This window comes from Hippocampus bargibanti, linkage group LG19, assembly GCF_051943395.1.
Source record: "Hippocampus bargibanti isolate YZ-2025 linkage group LG19, ASM5194339v1, whole genome shotgun sequence".
NCBI classification, from domain to species: domain Eukaryota; kingdom Metazoa; phylum Chordata; class Actinopteri; order Syngnathiformes; family Syngnathidae; genus Hippocampus; species Hippocampus bargibanti.
In genome coordinates, this window is record NC_142752.1 from 11,085,284 (window position 1) to 11,108,991 (window position 23,708).

Genomic DNA, 23,708 nt, shown 5'->3' on the forward strand with positions numbered 1-23,708 from the left:
CTGCTACGCATTGGTGGTGGGCAGAGAACGACCCGTGCTCTGAAAACCAAAACTAATGGGATGAATTGCGTTTACAGCTCCTCAACTCACTTAAAGGACAACTGACACCATTTTTTTTAACTGACATCAGAAAAACGTTTTCTAGCATCTAAAATACCCAAAACACGCAGGCTGATATTTTTAGTCAAATGCAAAACACCAATAAAAATGACTTAAAGGACAACCGACGTCACTTTTTTGTTTTTTAACTGACATCAGAAAAATGTTTTATAGCATCTAAAATACCCAAAACACGCAGTATGATATTTTTAGTTAAATTCAAAACACCAATAAAAATGACTTAAAGTGTCCAAAATCTGCAAAAAATTGAGCTGCGAATTGGTCATTTTCAGAAAGTCCCGCCCCCCTTTCGTGACGGCCAAGACGTCTTGCATTGCTGTAGAATCAAAACTATGGCTTCAGATTCGGAGAATATGCTTTCTTGTTACACCTCCAGTTATGAATATGATTCAAATAGATCTGATGAGCAAAGCATACATGTTTGCAATCTATTAATTTGGGCCATTTTGAGGCAAACGGGCGGGGGGGGGGGGGGTATCTCAAAAAGAGGAAGAAAAATGGCGACCAGCTTCGGTGAGGAATGAATCAGCTCGTTTCCACAGCTCTGATACATTCTTTCAATGGAGTTTGCCTCCCTCTGCTGGCGGCTTTTGGGTGTAAGACATGGTTTAAAAAAAAAACGGTACAGCAAAATACATTGACGGTGAGGAGGCGGTCCTTTTCTGACGTCACGTACGGACTCGTCACCAACTCAAAAACAAGACTTCTTGAATGTTCAGCACGAGTCTTAAAACGTAAACTATAGCTATATGCGGTGGAATCTTACTAAAATACGCCCAGTAGAAGTCATGTGAAGCCATTTTACAAATTATGGACACAACTTGTCCGGAGACGTCGGTTGTCCTTTAAAGTGTCCCAAAACTGCCACAAAATGAGCTTGTTCGTGACGTCACTATTGGTCACACACTGCCTTGCTCCAGAATCAAAACAATGACTTCAGAGAGTTCAGATTCGGAGAAGATGCTTTCTTGTTACTCATCCAGTTATAAATATGATTCAAATAGTTCTGAAGAGGAAAGAAGAAATGTTTGCAATCGATTAAAGAAGTCCTTCCGTATCAATTTGAGCCGTCTGGACTCCAATGTAGCGGCCAGAAAATGCACAAGATGGCGCACAAGCTCCGGTGGAAATGGCTGATTTGTCTGCTGGGAATGTGTGTAAATTTACACCTTCTTTATGCGTGTTAACGCAATTGGCTGCGACACACACCATCGCGTTGTTTATGTGTTTTTCCTTCTAATTTCGCCATCAACACGGATCAACACGATGTTTTCAGACCAAACAAAGTACCCAAAATGCATTGTGTGTCACTTTCTCTGTAAATTAAATTTTGATATGCATGTTTCAAATGAGCCAAAACACATACTGATGACAGCTAAAAATTAAAATTAAAAAAAACAAATGTGGAACACAGTATGGCTTGCTGAAATTTTGTATTTAATTTAATTGCTGTTATATGTAAAGAACGTCCGCCTAAGTTGACCCCTCTACGTAGATCTAGCCACCTTTGCAAAAACATTTGGACACCCCTGGTCTAATGGATGCATATGCCTTATATATGAAAAACCTTTTTCAATATGTTATTCATTGAAGGTGCGTCTTATAGTGCATAAAATACGGTACTTTGAATTTTTAAGACTTCTGATTGAAATCCCGAACCTTCACACGACACCCAAATCCGTTCTTACCTGCAGTTCTTGGATCTCCTTATCCAAGAGGTCAACGATATGGAGCTGCTGTTGCTTCTCGGCCTTTTCACGGGCGTCCCGCTTCCACGGGTCGGGCGATAAGCTGTCACTGGTCAGCTCCTCCTTGCTGATGGTGATGTATTGCAAGTCTCGTCGCTCGATGGTGCGTGGCTGCTGCTGGGGGAGAAGGTCCCGGATCACCGTGTCCATACCTGCTGGCACAAGGGCGCATGGTTGACAGAGACTCTCCATGCTTTGCTTTTTGGATATTGGATATTGGATATGCTTTTATTAGTCTCACAGTGGAGAAATTTACATTTCACAGCAGCAAAGTGATGAAAGGAATGAAAGTAGAAAAACAAAATACATGAGCTGCTGGAAAGGCAGCCACTCTCGCGGCGCCGTTTTTAAGCCATACTTTAAATTCTGAAGAGCAGGCAAGGTAGAGGAAATACCTGGAGGATTGGAGGAAGGAGGCACAGCTGAACGAGGCAGGCTGGCCAGTTTCTCAGGTCTGGATGGGGGCTGTTGCGGCTGCGAGGGTGGGAACGCATGAGGGGGACCCATGGAGCTTGGAGGGAGCGATGGCTGAGGCTGTTGGTGGGGATGCGGATGGTGATGGGGCGGAGGAGGGGGCATGGTGCCGCCATTGTTGTGAGGCGGGACAGGCATGACGGGGTTGGCCCGGATTTGGCCCAGCTTCCTTTCTTGCTCTCTCCTCTTCCTCTCCCTGTTAAAATTGTCATTGTCATCATTCATCGCAAAGGAGAAGATGCAATTTCTGGAAGAACTGTGTGACAATGTGGAAAAGTGAACTGAAACCAAATGGGAATTGACTGATGCTTTAAAGGACAACCGACACCTCTGGACAAGTTGTGTCCATAATTTGTAAAATCACTTCAAATGACTTCTGCGGAGCGTATTTTACAAAGTTTCCACCGCATATAGCTATATTTTACATTTTAAGACTCATGCTGAATATTCAGGAAGTCTTGTTTTTGAGTTGGTGACGATTCCTGACGTGACGTCACGCCAGGAACACTCCTGACCGAGAAAGCGACACACAATGCATTTTGGGTACTTTGTTTGGTTTGAAAACTTCGTGTTGATCTGTGTTGATGGCGAAATTAGAAGGAAAACAAATAATGCGATGGTGAATCGTTGTGTGTTGCACCAAGACTACTATTTAATCGATGAAAAGGTTTCTTCAGCCGACATCTGTACTTCTTTCAAAGAAGTACAAAGAAGTACTTCTTTCAAAGAAGTACCGATGACGGTGGAAGAAACCTTTTCATCGATGGACCACTCCTGTACGAGCTTACACAGACGTAAGACTACTATTTGATACTAGTTGACACAAATTCCTAGCAGACAAATCAGCCCATTTCCAACGGAGCTTGGGTATTTTCTGGAACGCTACATTGGAGTCCTGACGGCTCGAATTGATCTGGAAGGACTTCTTTAATCGATTGCAAACATTTATGCTTTCCTCTTCAGAACTATTTGAATCATATTCATAACTGGATGAGTAACAAGAAAGCATCTTCTCCAAATCTGAAGCCATTGTTTTGATTCTAGACCAAGGCAAGACGTCCTGGTGTGACGTCACGAACAAGGGGGCATGACCTTCTGAAACTCGCCATCTCCGAGGTCATTTTGAAGTCGTTTTGGGACACTTTAACTCATTTTTATTGGTGTTTTGCATTTGACTAAAAATATCAGCCTGCGTGTTTTGGGTATTTTAGATGCTATAAAATGTTTTCTGATGTCAGTTAGGAAACAAAAAAATAGTGTTGATTGTCATTTAAAGGTTTGATAGGTAGGGAATAGGGAAATGTAGAAGACGTATACTTTTAAATAGCAGTAGCGTACCTCTCCTCCTCCAGACGAGCTTTCTCTTTCTCATACCAACGTTGTTGCTCTTCGCGCTTCTTGCGGTCGGCGGCCTGCTGGGCCGTCGCCGAGTTGACGACGGCGGGCGGTGGCGGTAGAGGCATCTCGGCGTGGGGCTCATACATGTCGTAGGCATCCGGGTAGGGTGCCGGGGGCGGGGGAGGCGGGGGCGGCAGGTCCGAACGGGAAGGCGTCTGGACCGAATGCGGCGGGACAGGATGCGCTGTGTGCGGCGCATTGGGCGTCTTCCAGCGGCCTGGCCCGGTCTTTTGGTTCTTCCCAGACGATGTTGAGAAGTTGAGGTGCTCCTGGCTGGACGTGGACGACTCCAGTGAGGATGAAACCTGCTGCTGAGGAACCCAGTGGTCCGCTCCGGCTACACCTGAAACCACATCAAGCCATTAGTTCTCAAACAAACCGGCTCTGAGAGTCAGCTCTTTGAAGTGAACGACTAATAATAATAATGCATTTCATACATAAGCGCCTTTCAAAACTCTCAAGGACACTTTACAGTCACAGGATATTTTTTCTGCGGGTGAGCAGCGGGAGTCACATGCGCCAACGTTCACTCAACCCAAATTTCTCCACTGTGAGACTAATAAAGGCCTATCCAATCCAATGTGCTGGAAACACACAGTGCAGTAAGGTGCACATGTAAGCGATAACATACGGATACGAGTACACAGTCGTATATTCTTCATTCTCCAAAAAGAATTCCTCATATCAGTGATGTACTGAAGAACTGATGAGCTTTTTTTTGCTTGCATAATAATACATAAAAAAATGTGAGATTATGCGGACACAATCTCTTTTCGTCCATGGATGCTACAGCTTCGTGTTTGCTTTCAACATTTAGCATGTAGGAGAAGTGCACATTCCACCATGACGTCCTTGATGCACTGGCGAAAAGGATGCTTTGATCCTCTCCTCTTTCATCTAAAACTGCTTCGTCTCATAAAGAAGGTACAAAAAGTGTTAAGAATTACTGTGTATTTGTGTTATATTGTCTTCGTGTTGTCATATTATTTGTTATTTAGTTTTTTTGTTCTTTTGACTTCAAGATGGCACCACGAGAGGGGCTGCCATTCCAGTAGCTCCTGTATTTTGTTTGTCTACTTCTGTCATTCCTTTCATCTTCCTTTCATAACTTTCCTGATGTGAAATGCAAATGTCTCCACTGGGAGACTAATAAAGGTAAATCCAATCATTTTATAAGCGCCTTTCAAAACTCTCAATGTCACTTTACAGTCACAGGATAAATTTTTCTGTGGGGGAAAAAGCTAGCTAATAGATGGCTAATACATAGCCAGCTAGCTCTAAAAAGAGCTGGAATTCCCATCACTCCAAGCCATATTACAACAAGAAGCAGGAACTTGTTAGTTCTTGACAGGCTTGCAAAATGAAATAATTTTTCAAAAGTGGAATCTTTTGACAATTCCACAGGAGCTTGTCTGCATTAATCTTGATTCAGTGGTGGAACGATTTTAAGGACGGATCCTGATTTTTGATCAACTCTCTGTTGTAATTCATTAATTCACTAAAAATTCTGTTGACCTTCATGAAAATCGGTTCCCGGACCCCATGCACCATCGTGTTGTGGACCTGAAGCTTCTTACCCTGAGGTCCTCGCTGATAGTCCAGATCCCTATGCTGGTATTCATGCTGGTAGTGTTGCTGCAAGCGCTCGTCCTGCCTGAGGATCCCTGGCGGAGGGTACATGTCCTCTTGGAAGTGGTTGACCCGCTAAGTGGGAGAGGAAAGGTCAAAAGGGTTAGCAACATGGAGTTGAGGTAGGCTCATTTGTTTTGAGTTCTTCAAGATTATAAAACCTGCATGCTGTTGTGGATTTTGTCCACAGGGGGGAGCTGTTCTCTGCCCTCCATGGGCTGCCAGTGAGCAGAGGATCCTGGACCGGGGCCCACAACGCGGTCCTGGCTCTTGGATGCTGGGATGGTGAAGTACTCCCGAGGGTAAGTTTGCGTGGGGATGGGATATGCCTCCGGGCGTGGAGGTGAAGGTTCATCCTGAGGAGGGGGTAATTGATATTAACCCTTTGATTGACCTGATTACATGATAAGATGTGCACTGTGGTAACTGCTGCCCCCTTGAAGGGATTCACAAAAACTATTGAAAATCACCATTATGAGAAGGCTACAAAATAAAATAATTTAGTGCTTGTGTGTTTGCTGCTAAAATGTGATTTTTTGTCAAATTCAGAGCAAAAGTTCATTCACGCTTGGCACAAAGAAACTATTTGAGTTTCCCAGAAAATAGTTCCCGTCGCATCAGAGTGTCACTTTCACATACTTCTGGTGAGGCGAAAGCAGCAAAGTACTTACATCAGCGCACAGATTGCCGGTGGAGACGGAGGTGATCTTGGTGCCAGGTCCGGGGGGATAAACTGGCTTGCCAGCAGGACTCTGACCCTGATCTGAGGAGAGAGTGAGAGAGAGAGCTCATTGTTGAAAGGAGACGACAGGAGGGTGTTAAATTCTACGTCGGAAAATGTGGAAGCAGCGCAAGTAAATGTAAATGACGTATGTATAATAAACAAAGACTCGTGTAAATGTACATTTTATTCTTGGAGCCATTAACTCATTCATTCAAAGACTATATGCAAAAATGTGTTCACTCCAGTGTCAGGGTTTTTGTCATTTTCACTCAAATTGCAGGACCCACAGAATATTGAATTTTAGGACTACATCAATATTCAATCCAGCGTAAGAAACTTTAGACTCTATTCTTTCATGATACAAAAAGAGTTAACTCCTAAGTTATATGGGTCTGGAGTTATCCAAGCTTGAAATGAGGCGGCTGTACAAAATACAATGCATACATATTTATTTATATAGCGCTTTAAAGGACAACCGACGTCACTTTTTTGTTTCCTAACTGACATCAGAAAAACGTTTTATAGCATCTGAAATACCCAAAACACGCAGTATGATATTTTTATTCAAATGCAAAACACCAATAAAAATGACTTAAAGTGTGCTAAATCTGCAAAAAAATTGAGGTGCGAATTGGGCATTTTCAGAAAGTCCCGCCCCCAGTTTGTGACGTCGCGCCAAGACGTCTTGCATTGCTGGAGAATCAAAACAATGGCTTCAGAGTTGGAGAACATGCTTTCTTGTTACACATCCAGTTATGAATATGATTCAAATAGTTCTGAAGAGGAAAGCATACATATTTGCAATCGATTAAAGAATGTATTCCGTGTCATTTTGAGGCAACATCGGGGGGAAATGTCTCACCCAAAAAGAGGCAGAAAATGGCCACCGAGCTCCTGTGAGGACTGAATCAGCCCGTTTCCACAGGCTAATAAATTCCTTACATGGAGCTTGGACGCCCTCTTCTGGCTCTTTTTGGTGTAACACGATGTTTTCAGACCAAACAAGCATTGACGTGATGGAAGGACTGCTACAACGTGTCCTTTTTTTCGGTCAGGGGCGTTCCTTCAGTGACATCACGTACGGACTCGTCAGCAACTCAAAAACAAGACTTCCAGAATATTCAGCACGAGTCTTAAAACGTAAAATATAGCTATCTGCGGTGGCATCTTTGTAAAATATGCTCAGTAGAAGTTATATGAAGCCATTTTACAAATTATGGACACAACTTGTCCGGAGACGTCGTTGTCCTTTAACAACGGTTGAAGCTGGAACTAAGTGCTAACATGGAAAAAAGAGAAATGCTGCCCCCTGTGGAAGGGGAAAACATTGCCAGAGGCATTTGCCAGAGGCCATTGCCAGAGGCCATGGACAGCGCTTTATCGGCACCCAAACAAGAAAAAACAAAACCTGAACAAACCTGAAATGCTCTACATTTATATTCATATACATTCAGATTTATAATACCCAGAGAAATCCATGAATGGCAGTGAATGAGTTAAACACAAAGAATGCTGGGTTTGACTAACTGCAGGGAGAATGATACCAACTGAGAGAGTGAACTACATGCTTTACAGAGGATAAAGAATATATATGGGTCTGGAGTTATCTGAGCTTGAAATGGGGGCGGCGGTACAAAGTACAATGCATACGTATTGATTTACATAGCACTTTAACAACAGCTGAAGCTAGAACAAAGCACTAACATGGAAAAAGGCAAGTGCTGCCCTGTCATGGAAGGGAAAAACATTGCCAGAGGTCTGACCAGCACTTCATTCGCACCCCCGCAAAGAAAAAAACAAGACTCAAATAAATTAATGTCACACTTTTCAATTGCCGAATAAATTTGGGAAAGGCAGAGAATTAATGAATCAATCTGGTTTTTATCATGACAGGCCTAACTAGGTTGAATAGAACTAATTTATGAAAAGTGAAAAAACGTTCCCAAAATGTTTGAATACGTCGAGTGTTTTAACGTGCTTACTAGCCACGTTGGGACTGGAACGGTGGTCGGCCCGGTTTTTGAGGAGCCGGTCTTCCCCGGTCATCTTCTTTGTTTCCGGGTAAGCGTCCCAGCCGGCCTGCGGACTCTCCGGAGAGCCGTTCTGGACTGAGCTGTTGTACAGTTCGAAGCCTTCGCTCTTCGGACGCATCTTGCCATTCTTCTCGCGGCCGCGGTCCGACGCTGCACAAAAGGGGAGGTGACATGAGGACTTCACACATTCGTTTACGTACACATTGTATGTTGCGGACCAAGCTCATCATCACAAAAAAAACTCTATTAAATTAGAAATGACAGTCCAATGTAGTAACCGCCATCACCGAAAGGGTTGAAAACATTTACTGCTAGTAGTTGTTCATGTTTGTTTAAAGGACAACTGACGTCTCCGGACAAGTTGTGTCCATAATTTGTAAAATGGCTTCAAATGACTTCTACTGAGCGTATTTTACAAAGATTCCACCGCATATAGCTATATTTTACGTTTTAAGACTCGATCTGAATATTCCGGAAGTCTTGTTTTTGAGTTGGTGACGAGTCCTCACCCTACGTCACTGAAGGAACGCCCCTGACCGAAAAAAGGACACATTGTAGCAGTCCTTCCATCACGTCAATGCATTTTGCTGTACTTGTTTGGTCTGAAAACTTCGTGTTGCACCAAAAAGAGGCAGAAGAAGGCGACAAAGCTCCGTGTAAGGAATTAATCAGCCTGTGGAAACGGTCTGATATTCTTAAAGAACAAACGACACCATTTTTTGTTTCCTAACTGACATCAGAAAAACGTTTTATAACAGGGGTGTCAAAGTCATTTTTTGCCGCGGGCCACATTGTAGTTATGGTTTCCTCTCGAGGGCCGTTATGAATTTGGGGAACCCATTAGAATGTTTAAATCCCTTCAAATATTACATATAGAGCACACAGCAAATTAATGAATAACTCGTTTTCAAATCTGAAGTCAAGAATAATGACTTTTATTGTGGTTGACATCCAAAAATATGAAATTTTGGCTCAGATTTTAGCAATCATCATGGAATTTAACAAGTTTGATTTGCTTTCGCGGGCCGAAAAAAATTATGCGGCGGGCCGGATTTGGCCCGCGGCCCATGACTTTGACACATGTGTTTTATAGCATCTAAAATACCCAAAAACACGCAGGCTGATATTTTAGTCAAATGCAAAACACCAATAAAAATGAGTGAACGTGTCCTAAAACTACTTCAAAATGACCTCGGAGATGCTGAGTTTCAGAAGGTCCCGCCCCCTTGTTCGTGACGTTCGTGAATCAAAACAATGGCTTCAGATTCGGAGAAGATGCTTTCTTGTTACTCATCCAGTTATGAATATGATTGAAATAGTTCTGAAGAGGAAAGCATAAACGTTTGCAATCGCTTAAAGAAGTCCTCCCATATCGATTCGAGCCGTCAGGACTCCAATGTAGCGTACGAGAAAATGCACAAGATGGCGCCCAAGTTCCATTGGAAATGGGCTGATTTGTCTGCTGGGAATTTGTGTCAACTCGTATCAAATAGCAGTCTTGGTGCAACACACAACGATTCACCATCACATTATTTGTGTTTTCCTTCTAATTTCGCCATCAACACGGATCAACACGAAGTTTTCAGACCAAACAAAGTACCCAAAATGCATTCTGTGTCGCTTTGTCGGTCAGGGGAGTTCACTACGTGACGTCACTTAGGGGATCGTCATCAACTCGCAAACAAGACTTCCTGAATATTCAGCGCGAGTCTTAAAACGTAAAATATAGCTATATGCCGTGGAATCTTTGTAAAATACGCTCAGTAGAAGTCATTTGAAGTGATTTTACAAATTACGGACACAACTTGTCCGGAAGGCGTCAGTTGTCCTTTAAGACAATGTGGGAAGAAATGGGAAATGGGAACGAAAAGGTACCTCGAGGCATCAAGGGGCTGGGCTGGTTGAGGAGGGTGGCCAGTCCGTGGTAAATGGCCCCTTGCTTTGCCACCTCCAGCGTCACCACCGATCCCGTCCTGGTCATTAGCTCAGCCGCCCTGGAGTAGCACAGGCATCCGTAAATTAGCAATCACTCACATTTGCTTGCGGCCAACAAACGACCAAGAAGCTCCTGGATTTGAGGATATGTTGCTGACCATTTGTGTTTATTGTAAAGTTGAAACTAATCTGAAATCAGATAATTGTCAGGGGGAAAAAAAATCAACCATTCATCCACTCATTTTCCGTACCGCTTAATATCAATAAGGGGGCAGAGGGGACTGCAGTCGACGATCCCAGCAGGAGGCAGGGACACCCTGAACTGGTTACCAGCCAATCACAGGGTACAACCATCCGCGCTCACATTCAGATCTCGGGACAATTTCGAGTGTTCAATCACCTTGCTACGCATGTTTTTGGAATGTAGGAGGAAACCGGAGGACCCAGAGAAAACCCACACAGGAGAACATGAACAACTTCACACCACAAAACCAGTCCGGAATTGAACCCTGCGCCTCGGAAGCAGACATGCTAACAAGTCAACCAATGGGCTGCCCGGGAAAAAGAAATATCTGATTTAATTTTAGTGACCATCCTAAAATGGGAACAATATGTTGCTCGGACACTGGACTATTTTGTGCCTGTTTGTTGAACAATGTGCACTATGTTTACTTCCAAATGATGTGATGTTTTTGAATTGGACAAACAGCTTTTGAAAATCATGCCCAGGCCTGAGGTTGATGGGATGTAGTCACGTCATGTCATTTATTTGTTTGTTTCCAGCACCGGCAAAGCATGAGCGCGCGTGTACTTGTGTGTGCGGTTGAGGACGACATTTCGCTCCAGACTGTAACAGCCATCATCTTCGTTCCAGCTTTAGCTGTTGTTAAAGCGCTATATACTATTAGCTATCGAGCTAGCTAGCTAGTTCTCTATTTGCTATCTAGCTATTAGCTATCCAGAGCGAGCTAGCTAGCTCTCTGTTTGCTATCTAGCCGGCTAGCTATCGAGCTAGCAGTGACGTGCAGTTAGGGGAGGCAGGTGAGGCTGTGCCTCACCTGTCATCATGGAAATATCAAATGACAAAATAAATTAAACAGTTATATTTATTTAGTGATTTGTACTTTAACGTTCTTTTCCATTTAACTTCCATTTTTGGATTATTTTCAAAATCGCTGAATTTTCACATTTACCGTTCAAATACGAAGTAGAGACGAGCGGTGAGGCACCAGCCGGCTGAGCCTCACTGTGGATTGCGCAATCACTATGCTAACTGTGCTGGCTTGCTCTGCGGTGAGACCACATTGCTGTCGCTCTACATATCGCTATTAAAGTGGTCAAACGCTTTTAGTATATGAATTAAATTTCTACTGTTTAGATAGTGTATATAATGTACAGTCACTGTACATTATAAACACTGTACTACAGTGTTTATTTCATTTTATTTTTACCAAAACTGTGTGCCTAGGTGAGGCACACAGTTCTCCTGCCTCATGACAGGGGGCGCTGGTGATTAGAGATTCTTCTTGCGCTTCCTCGGCTGAAGAATAATAGAAGTCGTGACAGCAAGCTACAGTAAACAGTTAGCAAGTTAAGTGCAACCATCCAGTCATTTTTTCGTGTTGCTTGGCCTTATTTTCAGAATGGTGGATTACATATCTAAATTGAGAGAATTTTCTGAACTGGACTTTCAATCGAAGCAGGAGAGAATAAAGGAAGACCAACACCGGACTGTATAGCTCACAAACGGTGAGGAATGAATGTAAATCTCCTGGACAGCTTCTCAGCCTTTTGGCCAAGAAATATCTCATTGAAACTATTCCTGAAGCGACAAAGTTGCTCCAGCTCGTGCTCACTGTTCCAGCTACTACAACATTAGTGGAGCGGTCATTCTCAGCACAAAAGACTGAAAACATACAGTCGGAACAGGACTGATCAAGGACGACTTTCTTCACTGGCAGTGATCTCCATTGAGACAGAGAGACTTGGACTTCATTTATATGTAAAGGTAACACGATAATAACGTTTTTTAAATTCTTTTTTTATATGCTACAGTTTGTATACAGTATATAAAGAATGCTGACGTGTCATTTTAGACAAAACACTTTCACTGTTGCCAATGAAATGGTGAATAAGCTACTCTGTGGAGTTCATGTTTGTAAATCCGACTGTGATGGCGTCAGTGCCCGTCACTGCGAGCTATTTAGCTCTCTATTTGCTATCAAGCTATATATCTAGCTATTAGCTATTTAGCTAACTCTCTATTTGCTATCTAGCTGGCAAGCTAGCATTTCGCTCCGGACTGTAACAGCCATCATCTTCGTTCCAGCTTTAGCTGTTGTTAAAGCGCTATATACTATTAGCTATCGAGCCAGCTAGCTAGCTCTCTATTTGCTATCTAGCTGGATAGCTATCTATCTAGCTATTAGTTATCCACAGCTAGCTAGCTCTCTGTTTGCTATCTAGCGGGCTAGCTATCGATCTAGCTATTAGTTATCCACAGCTAGCTCTCTGTTTGCTATCTAGCGGGCTAGCTATCGAGCTAGCTAGCTCTCTATTTGCTATCAAGCTATCTAGCTATTAGCTATCTAGCTAGCTCTCTATTTGCGAGCTAGCTTTCTATCTGTTTGAGTTACTTCCGGATTGAGTGAACGCTAGCGCGTGTGGCTGCCGCTGCTCACTCACAGAAAAACTGAGGCAGCGACTGTAAAGTGACCTTCAGAGTTTTGAAAGGCACTTAGAGATGAAATGGATTATTATTATTATCAGGCTTTTGCGATGTCCCACCTCTCTTGTGACAAGCCTACTAGGCTGCGCCCATCCACGCTCAACAACTGGTCGCCAGCTGCGAGACGCCCATCCTACGCAGCCATTAAAAGAAAAAAAAGAGGGGTCTCAGAGTGTTTGCCGTGAGAGAGGTTGCATCTAACGTCACTGCGGTACAAACCATGTCGGCCGCGCCTCCTTTGACCACCGACTTGATGTAGATGCCCAGTTTCTCCTGGCCAGCGCCCTACAGGAAAAACACATACAAAACTTAGCCGTGGTCCAAATGGCGTGGCGCCACCTGGTGAGCGTCTAAAAGTGGAAACGCGTGGGAGCGGACCTTCAACCAGTTTGAAGAAACACATTTTTCATGAGAATTCTTGCGCAAGTATTTGTTTGGTTATGATTGCACTGACCAAAACGGGTTTGCTTACGTACAGTATTAATAACCTAAATACTTTTTAAATACTTTTAGTCTGCAAAAAGCAAATGAGATGTTTTATGTATTTTTTTCCATATGTAAGAAGCCCCCGTAATGATTTTGCTGACTTATTTTTCCAAAAGGTAGCCACAACGTGTTTTTGTCCAGAGGATGAAAAGGGTGCCTAAAATGAATTTTAATTTTAATCTCATGTGTTTTCCCCCTGCAGGGTATTTTAAAAAGCAAAGACGAATCTCTATGATGTATGATGTTACACAGTGATGGGGAGCGTCATGGCCTGCAAGGCCTTCTCTGCTGGCCTAAAAATATCTGAATCACAGGCAAATGTTAACTATATTTTGTCCATGAATCTTTATTAAATAATTCCAAATTGTCTTTTAGCTTCCTTTCATTGCTTTTCCCTTGTTGCGCTGCTTCCAGATGTGTTTCGGATTAAAGCATTTAACCAATCACATTTCAGCTATCATTTGTTGCCAGGGTCAGAAATCTACCTGGATGTCTTCAAAATCAGTATTGTGGGCCCTGGAGCATAAAAATCTACGACGATGTTGGCAACCCAAGGCCTGCTGCAAGGTGCTGAAAACGTCAGAGTTTTCGCAAACTATGATTTGGTAGTCACTAGGCAATCATATTATCACTAGCTGCTAGTAAAGAGCATACTGGCCAGAGCTCGCGCACTGTAACTCTAGCAAGTTGCATATGCACATATACTGTTGTGTTGATTTAATAGTGGTTTTGTCAACTCACAATGGCTGAAGGAGGATAAGAAATTGAATTATGTTGCATTTACACTGTTAAAGCCATTTTCAAGTCTGACTTTTCAAGAATAGATGGACATCATTAAGGTTGGACAGCTCCAAAGCAATCAAAAATAGCAAATATTGCAATTTTATGAGGTTATCATGAATCCACAAGTTCATAGTAAAAATTTGAACAGTTTAATGAGAGTATTTCTTACGTAAGTTATTTCCTGGCTCACGGCATCCTCTTGTGGATGTATAGTAAATTACACCACACTCTCAGCTGTGGATTGGTTCAGACGTAGCCCTACTGAAGGTCCTAGGGTTGACATGCACAGCCCAGCACTGATGTAACATACACCAGACTGTTTTAAAATATAATATTTTTTTAAAAAGGCATGAAGCACACACCACACCTCAACCTAAAAGGACATTTTAAAACAACCACCATAGCATATATCAAAAATAAATTGACCTGAGCCGCATTTCAGGTTTGTTGTATTGTTGACTTCCTGCAGCCGGATGTTGCTTTTGAATGAGTCGGGAAAGGTGAAAATAAGGACTATTCGTCTGGAAAAATCACATTCAAAAGATTTTTTTTTAAATTTATGATCTTATTGTTAAAGCGTACAAGGTGATTTTGTAAGATTTTTTTACTGTGACTTTTATGATACAATTAGTCGGTATCGCATGTTTTTAACCAAAACTTTCCTTCCATAATAAGATGTTATCTGACTTCACTAGCCCAAAACTGCTTTCGAACAAATAAGAAAAATATTCTAACTATTTGAGACAATGAGTTCTGTGCCACATAAAAAAAGGATCGTTTGTGTATGTTGGACCTTTGAATGACTTGAAAGGAGCTCTGAGAACAATCGACAATGAATGCTTTTGTGATGAATCAATCACATTTTCAAGGCATGTCAGACAAACACGTATATGTGCACATATGTAGGGAGAGGAAACCAGCCATAATCCATGGCATACCACAGCATTTGCCAACCACACTGGAGGCATCGTGGGGTGCACAAGACTAAAGTGTACTCACATTTAACTAAATGCAAAAGAACTGAGGAGGTACATGGACCATAACGGTACAATTACCGTACTGTACTGTACAATTCAAGGTGTATGAAAGTGGTCAGTAAACAAATTTCAGTTTGATTTATATGGCGTCCGCAAGACCCTCAAACAAGCAGCAAGTGAAGGCAAGACTTCAAAAAGCATTTGACACCTTTTTTTCTTGCAAAGGAATTTGGTGAAATGTTAACATTCGGGGCAATATTGAAAGTTGTGGGGAACGGAGACACTCAATTTGAAATAAAATGGGACATATTGTTGCAAAAATGATTAAATGTTTTTTTTTTTAATCATATGCACAGAGAAATCATATTTTGGCCCTACCGGTTTATTTGTTTCCTAGCTTACAATCTCAGACAAGTCGCTTTGTTCAGTGTAAATAAATTTCCACACTACAAGAACCAAGACAAGGGCACATAAAATCCTACTGGACCCTCCTCACCCTTCCCACCACCTTTTCCAGCTATTCCCCTCTGGCAGGCGCTACCGATACATGACCACACAATTCAGCAGACATTTCTTTTCCCGTCACCATTAACTCTCTAAACAGTAACCTAAATCTAACTGTGTAGTGCCTCTTTGCAATTTTGCACAACCCTGTGGAACAGCATCCCCGTTATAAGCATTGTAGCTCTAGCTCTGTACTCACAAAACCACTGTTACTGACCTATATAACCTCAAACACCAGACACTTTGAGGCGCTCAAGGACATCTACATAATTTCACACTTGTTTTACTACAAATACGGCGCCTGATCATTTTAAAATTGTTCACTGATTTTGTGCACCAACTGTACAACTGTTATCAGATTTTATTCTAACACCGATCACTTTAGCTCTGCTTGATACCTTGCACATGGTTTCAGTTGTTTCTGAGAGGTACCACTGATATGAAGGAATTAGATTACCGTATTTATTGGCGTGTAACGCTCACACGTGTATAAGGCGCACCCTTAGTTTTCAATTAAAAATCGGTATAAAATTTTGTTTCACTTTTTCTCCGCTCAGTAACAGTATATCAATTAAAATATGAAGAACACTGAATCAAAACTATGGATATTGGTAATAGTGCAAAATAGCAATGCTTTACTCACATTTCAGTATGGGCGAGGCGAGGAAGGGAAATGAAGCGTAGCTAAAGAAATGGTAATGAACAATCCAAAAAAAAAAGGAATACGCGTAATCCGGGTCGTTCCGAGAATAGAAACTGAAGGGCACCTGAACAACAGCTCAACTATGGAGAATAGCCATGGAGATGCTGCCCCATCTGCCCCTGAAGGGATAAAGCATTAAATATATATGAGAATCTTTTTCTCAGGCCTCGTTTATAACGCGCACTCAAACTTTGAGTTCTTTTTTTTAGGTAGAAATTTTTGCGCGTTATACTCGAATAAATACGGTAGTGAAGCCTTTATTAGTGTCCTCCATGCTTATTTGTCATTTTTTTATGATGATACTAGTGCAGCGTGTTCTACCGAAGACAAATTCCTTGTGTGTTCGACACACTTGGCCAATAAAGATGATTCTGATTCTGGTAAAAAAAAATTGTTGATAGCAGCGGGACAATGAAAAGGCCATTTAGCACGGCTTGACTTGAATTTTTTAAAGATATTTGGACATTATTATTTTTGCCTGAAGGCGTCCATACTGTACACATATTCATCGGCCAGGTTTGCTCCGTTGATCCAAGTTGAATCCAGTGCACCGGCGCGGTAGCAAACGACACTTGTAAAGCTTTCACTTTGTGCACTCGTGAAACAGTTTTCAGTAGCAAAACGCAGGTTGGTGTGAAGCAGAAAAAGCAGAAAGCGTTTTGGCACAAGTGTAGCACATTCCTCGGTTTGTCTGATACAAAAGTTCAAGCTGATCAAGTGCACCTGTGCCTATTTGCCTTGTGTCCCGCATGTTCAAACAAGAACAGGTCGGGGCCTACGGGGTTCTTTCTTCTCCCTAAACATTTAATGCCTCACTAGACAAGCGCTAAAAAGTCAAGTGCAACTTTTAACTTATTCGCTGCCATTTCCAAAGTGTGACGTGGAGCGCCATTCCCGAATTTGTTTGGGTTTTCTTGTGGGGGTGCTGATAAAGTGCTGGTCAGACATCTGGTAATGTTTTCCCTTCCACGAGAGGGCAGCAATTGCCTTTTGTCCATGTTTGCGCTTTGTTACAGCTTCAGCTGTTAAAGCGCTATATAATCAATATGTATACTATGTATTGCATTGTATTTTGTACTGCTGCCCCCATTTGAAGCTCACATGACTCCAGACCCATATAACTTAGGAATTAACTCTTTTTTTCTGATGAAAGAAGAGAGTCTAAGGTTTCTTACACTGCATTGAATGTTAATGTAGTCCGAAAACTCAATATTCTGTGGGTCCTGGAATTCAAGCGACAATGAAAAAACCCTGGCACTGGAGTGGACACATTTTTGCACGTCTGGCAGGGAATGAGTTAATTGAACACAGACAGGGTTGATCTCCAAACCCAAACGTACTAAGCTGACAAAAGTGAGATGGTGCAGCAGCTTTTCATCCACAGGAAATCAGACATCCAGCCCATTGTTGCTGACCACATGGTGGCCGGGGGGAGAGGGGAAGGAGTCTTTTTGAAAGCCATTGTATGACTTTTGCAAGCTTTCCCCAAGACAAACAAACACAAAAACATGCAAGCAATATTTCAAACACAAACTTTTGGTGCTGGCTTATTGTTTTGGTTACAAACAAAATGAGAATTCCTCTATATTGGAAACGAGCATCTGCAAAGGCACATGCCACACACAACAATCACAGCACACGTTCATAAACAATTCAGAAATGTTGCTTTTGAAATGCCTCCAGATAGCTTCATGCTGACACATAATGGAAAACACCTTAAACAGGCTCAAAATGTGAATTTAGAGTTTCAATGCTCCAACCCTATTGGCAACTGCTATTTCAGAATCAGAAAGAAAGCCTTTAATAGTCCCACAATGGGGACATTTGCAATCTACAGCAGCAAAATTGAAAGGGGGTGGGGGGGGGTCAAAAGAAAAAAAAAAATATTGTATGCACAAAAGAAAATGTAAGTAGACTGAAATATACAACTGCACAAAAAAGTTTCATAAAAAGAACTGTACATTGTGCAAAGTATAAAAATACAGTATCATATAGTATATGTGATAAAGGTATATTTGAACACAAATGGTCCAGCAACACATGTAGACAGACAAGATAATTATTACAGGCATACAATAAACTCCTTACATCGCAGGCTACGGATTTGTGGTTTTAAGTCCTGACGGTGATTTCCGACATTGTTTTAAGTTTAAATCCGCCTAGTCGTGAAAAAAATATTTATTTATTTATTTATTTATTTATTTATTCAGCCAATCGGAGCACCACTTGCCGCTGATCGGTGGTTGTGTTGTGTTTTGAGGGGTGATTCCGCAATGCTTGCTTTGCTGATTCGATTGGCTGTATCTTTATACGTCGCGCAGTGGAGAAATTTACATTTCACAGCAGCAAAGTTATGAAAGGAAGAGGAAAGCAAAGAAAGAAGTAGAAAACAAAATACAGGAGCTGCTGGAAAGGCAGTCACTCTCGCGGCACCATCTTGAAGTCAAAAAAACAAAAATAAAAAACTACAGTGATACCTTGGCTTACGAACTAAATCGGTTCCCAGACAGCGTGTGTAAGGCGAAAAGTGTGTATCCCAAAAATTAATTTCCCATCGGAAACCATTAAAATGAGAATATTCCATTCTTAGGTCCCCATAAAACCTAATTTTCTACTTTATAATTTTCCAAGCCTTAAAACTACACAAAATATACAGTAAAGTCTCGTTATATCGATAAGTATTATTTACCTTTGTGATGGTTGTTGATGGCTCGATCGAATGGAGTGGCCGGTTTCCTCAGCATTAAACACTTGATGAGGAACGTAGCCTTCTTTCTTTTTAATTTTACCTTGTTCCTCATCAATTGTGTTGGGTTGATAGCTTTTTGCAGATGGCTTGGGCGAGTTATTTGTGGTGCCTGATGTGTGTGAATTTTAACCTTGCAGTCTACACTCTGCCTTTGAACCATCAAAGTTGAAATGAGTCCAAATTTCACTGTTTTCTATCCATTTTGTCACTCTGTCGTCTGCCTGTCTCTTTAATGTTTAAACCCCCCCCCCTCTCTGCTGCGTTCTTGACCAATCACGTGGCTTTAACTGAAGACTGAGGGCGGGGAATAGAGGACAAAAACAGATGGCTGCCATTTTGTTGTTACAAGAACGGGCTCGTTTGCGAACGACACATCAGTCATTGAGGCAGTTCTGTGTACGAAAAAAGTTCGTATGCCAAGGTAAAATCTTCATAAATGTAACGTTCGTAAACCAAAATGTTCGTAAGCCATAAACCGAGATATCACTCTACATGACAACACAAAGACACAGGATCATTCACTCTTTAGGACTTGCTGTACCCTCTTTGTGACATGAAGCAGTTCTAGATCACTTGCTTATTTGTAAGTCATGTAATGTTTGCGGAGTAGCATCTGTTTGTTTTTTTTTTTGTTTTTTTGCAGGCGTGCTCTGAAACAACAGAGGGGTGGGTTACTGTATATGCCTTATCCTCTGCAAAAAATGAATATGACCACAGATCTTGGAGGAGACATTTCTATTTATTCAGCCTCAAATCTTAATTGACTATCATGCCTGGACTCACCCATTCTGAGTATGCGTAGATTCACACTTTATAATTTGTATTTACTTTTTGTTCTTCAACTTCTCCCTTTTGTGATTTTTGCTACTCTGAATTGGATTGGATTGGATTGGATTAGCCTTTATTAGTCTCGCAGTGGAGAAATTTTCATTTCACAGCAGCAAAATTAGCAAAGTTCTGAATTAGAAATGTCTCAGTTGTGAGACCAAATAGTGGGTTTTCTTACTTTCTCGCACAAAAAAAAATTGTATTAGGAACGGATTAAAGCTATTTTGAATCATTTCACAGGGAAAATATGATTTGAGACACATCGGCAAATTTGAATCACAAGTGAAATGACTATATCGAGGCACATCTGTAGTGAAGCAGTGACTGAATGTCTGAACTGTCATCTGCAGATCAGAATCATCTTGCCAAGTATGTAGAACACACAAGGAATTTGTTTCCGGTCGAACACGCTGCACTAGTATCATCATCAAAGAATTGCAAAGAGGCACTATACAGTTCCATTTGGACTACTGTTCAAAGAGTTAATGGCTTGGGGGAAGGAGCTGTTTAAATGTCTGCTGGATTTGGTGGCGCCTGCCTGAGGGGAGTAGCTGGAAAAGGTTGTGGGCAGGGTGCGGAGGGTCCAGTATGATTTTCCGCGCCCTAGTTTGGATTCTTGCAGTGTGCAAGTCCTCGAGTGTGGGTAGGGCGGTGCCAATGATTTTTTCCGCCGTCCTAACTGTCAGATGGTTACAAACATTATGCGGCACGTGTGTGTGTTTGTGCGTGTGTGTGTGGACAAGTTGAACTATTAGCAAGACAGCCTTTAAGCAAACAACAAAGCCACAAAGATGAAGGTCATCAAAGCTGGTAGCCGCAACCAACACGTGCAAGGGTCATCATCCATGCTTCAACCACCAAAAACAACACCAACACTTCTTTGAGATTCATTTCACCTTTTGATACATTTTCGCAATAACAAAACATACCTGCTCTTTCCTGCCGACCACGGAGAACCACATGTCTTGCTCCACACAACTTCCAAACACACACGCACAAGCACGCCTTTGCCTATTAGCGTGTAACGCTAAACTCAGTGGACTTCAAAAGTCACATTGAATCACTGTGGCAGTCAAACACCTGAGAAAACAGCAGGCTGACGCTCTCCCAAAAAAAAAGTTCTTAAGCAGTGTCGAAATTCCTCTGCAAAAGTGCTGCGAGACGGGACGTCGGCTGGTCGGAATGAGGTGGAGCACTGTTTTGCGCGCACACAGGCACACACGGCCAGTTGCATAAGCCCAGCCCCTGTCGACTGAGAATCCACACAGCTGTTGGGATAAAATTCGCACTACCTGCCGTTCCCATCACACATACACACCAAGTGCTTAAAAAAAATAAACAGGGCAAAAAAAGGAGGCTTCCTCCCAAACATCCTTCCCATAGAGGAAATCGGCAGCTACAAGCAGGAAAGAGGTTTTCTATTTAAACTTCAGCATACCTGCCAACTTCTGAAACCAGAAAAGCCTGCAAAGTCCTGGTCAGGCAAAATTATTTTTAACATTACAGCTACTTATAATGAGGCTAAAAACACCATAGAAAAATAGCTATCGCCAAACATAAATTTGAAAGACATCCACATGTCTGACCTGCTTCAAATCTCAGTTCCCTCTCGGTCCCTCAGATCCTCATCCTCCCTTCACCTCTATGTGCCCTCTGCCCATCTCTGCCCATCTCACCACAATGGGATACCGAGCTTTCAGCCGCTCCCAAACTCTGGAATTCACTTCCACCCAACATCCGTAATATTGGCTCACTCCCTATTTTCAAATCCCACCTGTTTAAAATTGCATTTGTGGTCTAGTTCAATCCGCTATTTTATTATTTATCATTTTACTTATGGTTTTATTGTTGTGTGCTTTGTTTTTATTGTAAAGTGTCCTTGGGAGTTCTGAAAGGCGCTTGAAATTAAATGTATTAAATTTATTATTATTATTATTATTATTATTATTATTATTATTATTATTATTATTATTATTATTATTATTATTATTCAATGTTATTATTCAATTATTCATATATTTCAAAAGAAGTACAGATGGCAGCTGAAGAAACCTTTTCATCAATTATTATTATTATTATTATTATTATTATAAATATTATTAACATTATCCACATTCACTCTTTCTAGAGCGAAATGACTGTAGTTTTCTTTTAGAATTCACACTTTTTGTTGCTTTTTCTCCAGCAGATGCCATTAGATGACAATGATAAAAACGATGCTACTCTTGATTCCAGGAATGACCCATAGCACGCACACGCGCAATTCATCTCAAGGAAACTAACAGCGAGCACTGCGCCGATCGCCTGTTCTAAATGTAGATATGATCCTCAGCAATCTCATGTTTTGAATGAACGTTGGGTATTTTACTATTTTGACGATTAGTGACTTTTTTTTATTGGAAACCGTAATTTTCATTTATAAACCGTAACCCGGAATGGGCTCATGAAAACCGTACAGATTCAATTAAACATTTCCAGCTATCAATATTTGCCTTAAAACATCTGGATGCTGTTTATTTCCCTTCACTTGGAGATTTCTCGTTGTTTGGTGGGCGAGTATTTACACACGTGGATAGTGATCCACAGCAGCACTTTAACAAAGCCACTAAGCAGAACCTTGTGGCGCTCTTCTGTTTAGTCTCTTGTACTTTCGTCAGACTCAACAATTGAAATCCATCTCAAGCCATCGTCCAAGCATTCCGCTTATTTCCGGACTGCCCACCAGCTCTTTATTATTCCAAAATGCTCCACAAAAGTTCAAAGGAAAGGTCGGTTGTGCACGCGGCTAAACCGACAGGCTTACCTTGGCGGCCACGATGCTGAGGCCCATGCCGTTGTGCTTCTTCAGCGTCACCGTCACCACCTCCGGCTCCTTCCTCATTGGCTGACAGGAGAAAAGATGAGAAAAGAAGAGATATGAGTGAGTGACAGAGGGAGCAGCTCAAGGAAGGAGCCTGAGTGTTAGCTGGATGAAAGTGGAGCACATAAACGAGGACGACATGAAGGAGGAGGGCCGATGAGGAACTGCTGGGTGCAAGTCAAGAATGGGAAACCACAACACAAATACACACACACACACACACACACACACACACACGCACACACACACACACACACACACACACACACATCGCCCATTAAGTATAGCCACGCACATGTGCACATGCACGTGCGCACACACAAACACACCTTATATTAACTCATTCACTGCCAGACGTGCAAAAATGTGTCCACTCCAGTGCCAGGTTTTTTGTCATTGTCACTTGAATTCCATGACCCACAGAATATTGAGTTTTAGTTCTACATAAACATTCAATGCAGTGTGAGAAACATTACACTCTCTTCTTTCATCAGAAATAAACAAGTTTATTCCAAAATTATATTGGTCTGGAGGTATTTGAGCTTGAAATGAGGGCAGTTGTCCAAAATACAATGCAATACATACATATAGGTTTATATAGCGCTTTAACAACAGCTGAAACTGGAACAAAGCGCTAACATGGAAAAAAAGGGAAATGCTGCCCCCTTGTAGAAAGGTAAAAAACATTGCCAGAGGCCATGGCCAGCACTTTATCAGCACCCAAACAAGAAAAAAATTAAAACCGAACAAATTCGGAAATGGCGCAGTGAATGAGCTAAAATACCTATGTAGGATGGGCACACATATACTGTACACACACACAAAAATTGCACAAAAAATAGCCGCACATGCGCATGCACTTATTGATCTACTGAACTATATATTTACACACACACACACACACACACACACACACACACACACACACACACACACACACACACACACACACACACACACACACACGCACAAAAATCGCACAAAAAAGCAGAGAAACACATGCACACACACGCAGAAACACGCACAAAT

At 41.9% G+C, this 23,708-nt stretch overlaps 1 protein-coding gene across 18 annotated transcripts in view; it reads right to left on the reverse strand.

Annotated features, from left to right (window-relative positions):
• afdna (afadin, adherens junction formation factor a) overlaps window positions 1-23,708 on the reverse strand; it is an 83,979-nt gene that overhangs the window by 13,015 nt on the left and 47,256 nt on the right. For all 18 annotated transcript variants that reach the window (XM_089021394.1, XM_089021393.1, XM_089021392.1 and 15 more), the window contains 11 exons: window positions 22,623-22,703; window positions 13,009-13,074; window positions 12,849-12,922; window positions 10,002-10,120; window positions 8,076-8,276; window positions 6,041-6,132; window positions 5,531-5,725; window positions 5,318-5,444; window positions 3,681-4,083; window positions 2,264-2,538; window positions 1,809-2,020 (listed from right to left, as the gene is read on the reverse strand). In XM_089021394.1, the coding sequence (XP_088877520.1) occupies window positions 1,809-2,020; window positions 2,264-2,538; window positions 3,681-4,083; window positions 5,318-5,444; window positions 5,531-5,725; window positions 6,041-6,132; window positions 8,076-8,276; window positions 10,002-10,120; window positions 12,849-12,922; window positions 13,009-13,074; window positions 22,623-22,703 (1,845 nt within the window). The remainder of the gene's footprint in view (window positions 1-1,808; window positions 2,021-2,263; window positions 2,539-3,680; window positions 4,084-5,317; window positions 5,445-5,530; window positions 5,726-6,040; window positions 6,133-8,075; window positions 8,277-10,001; window positions 10,121-12,848; window positions 12,923-13,008; window positions 13,075-22,622; window positions 22,704-23,708) is intronic.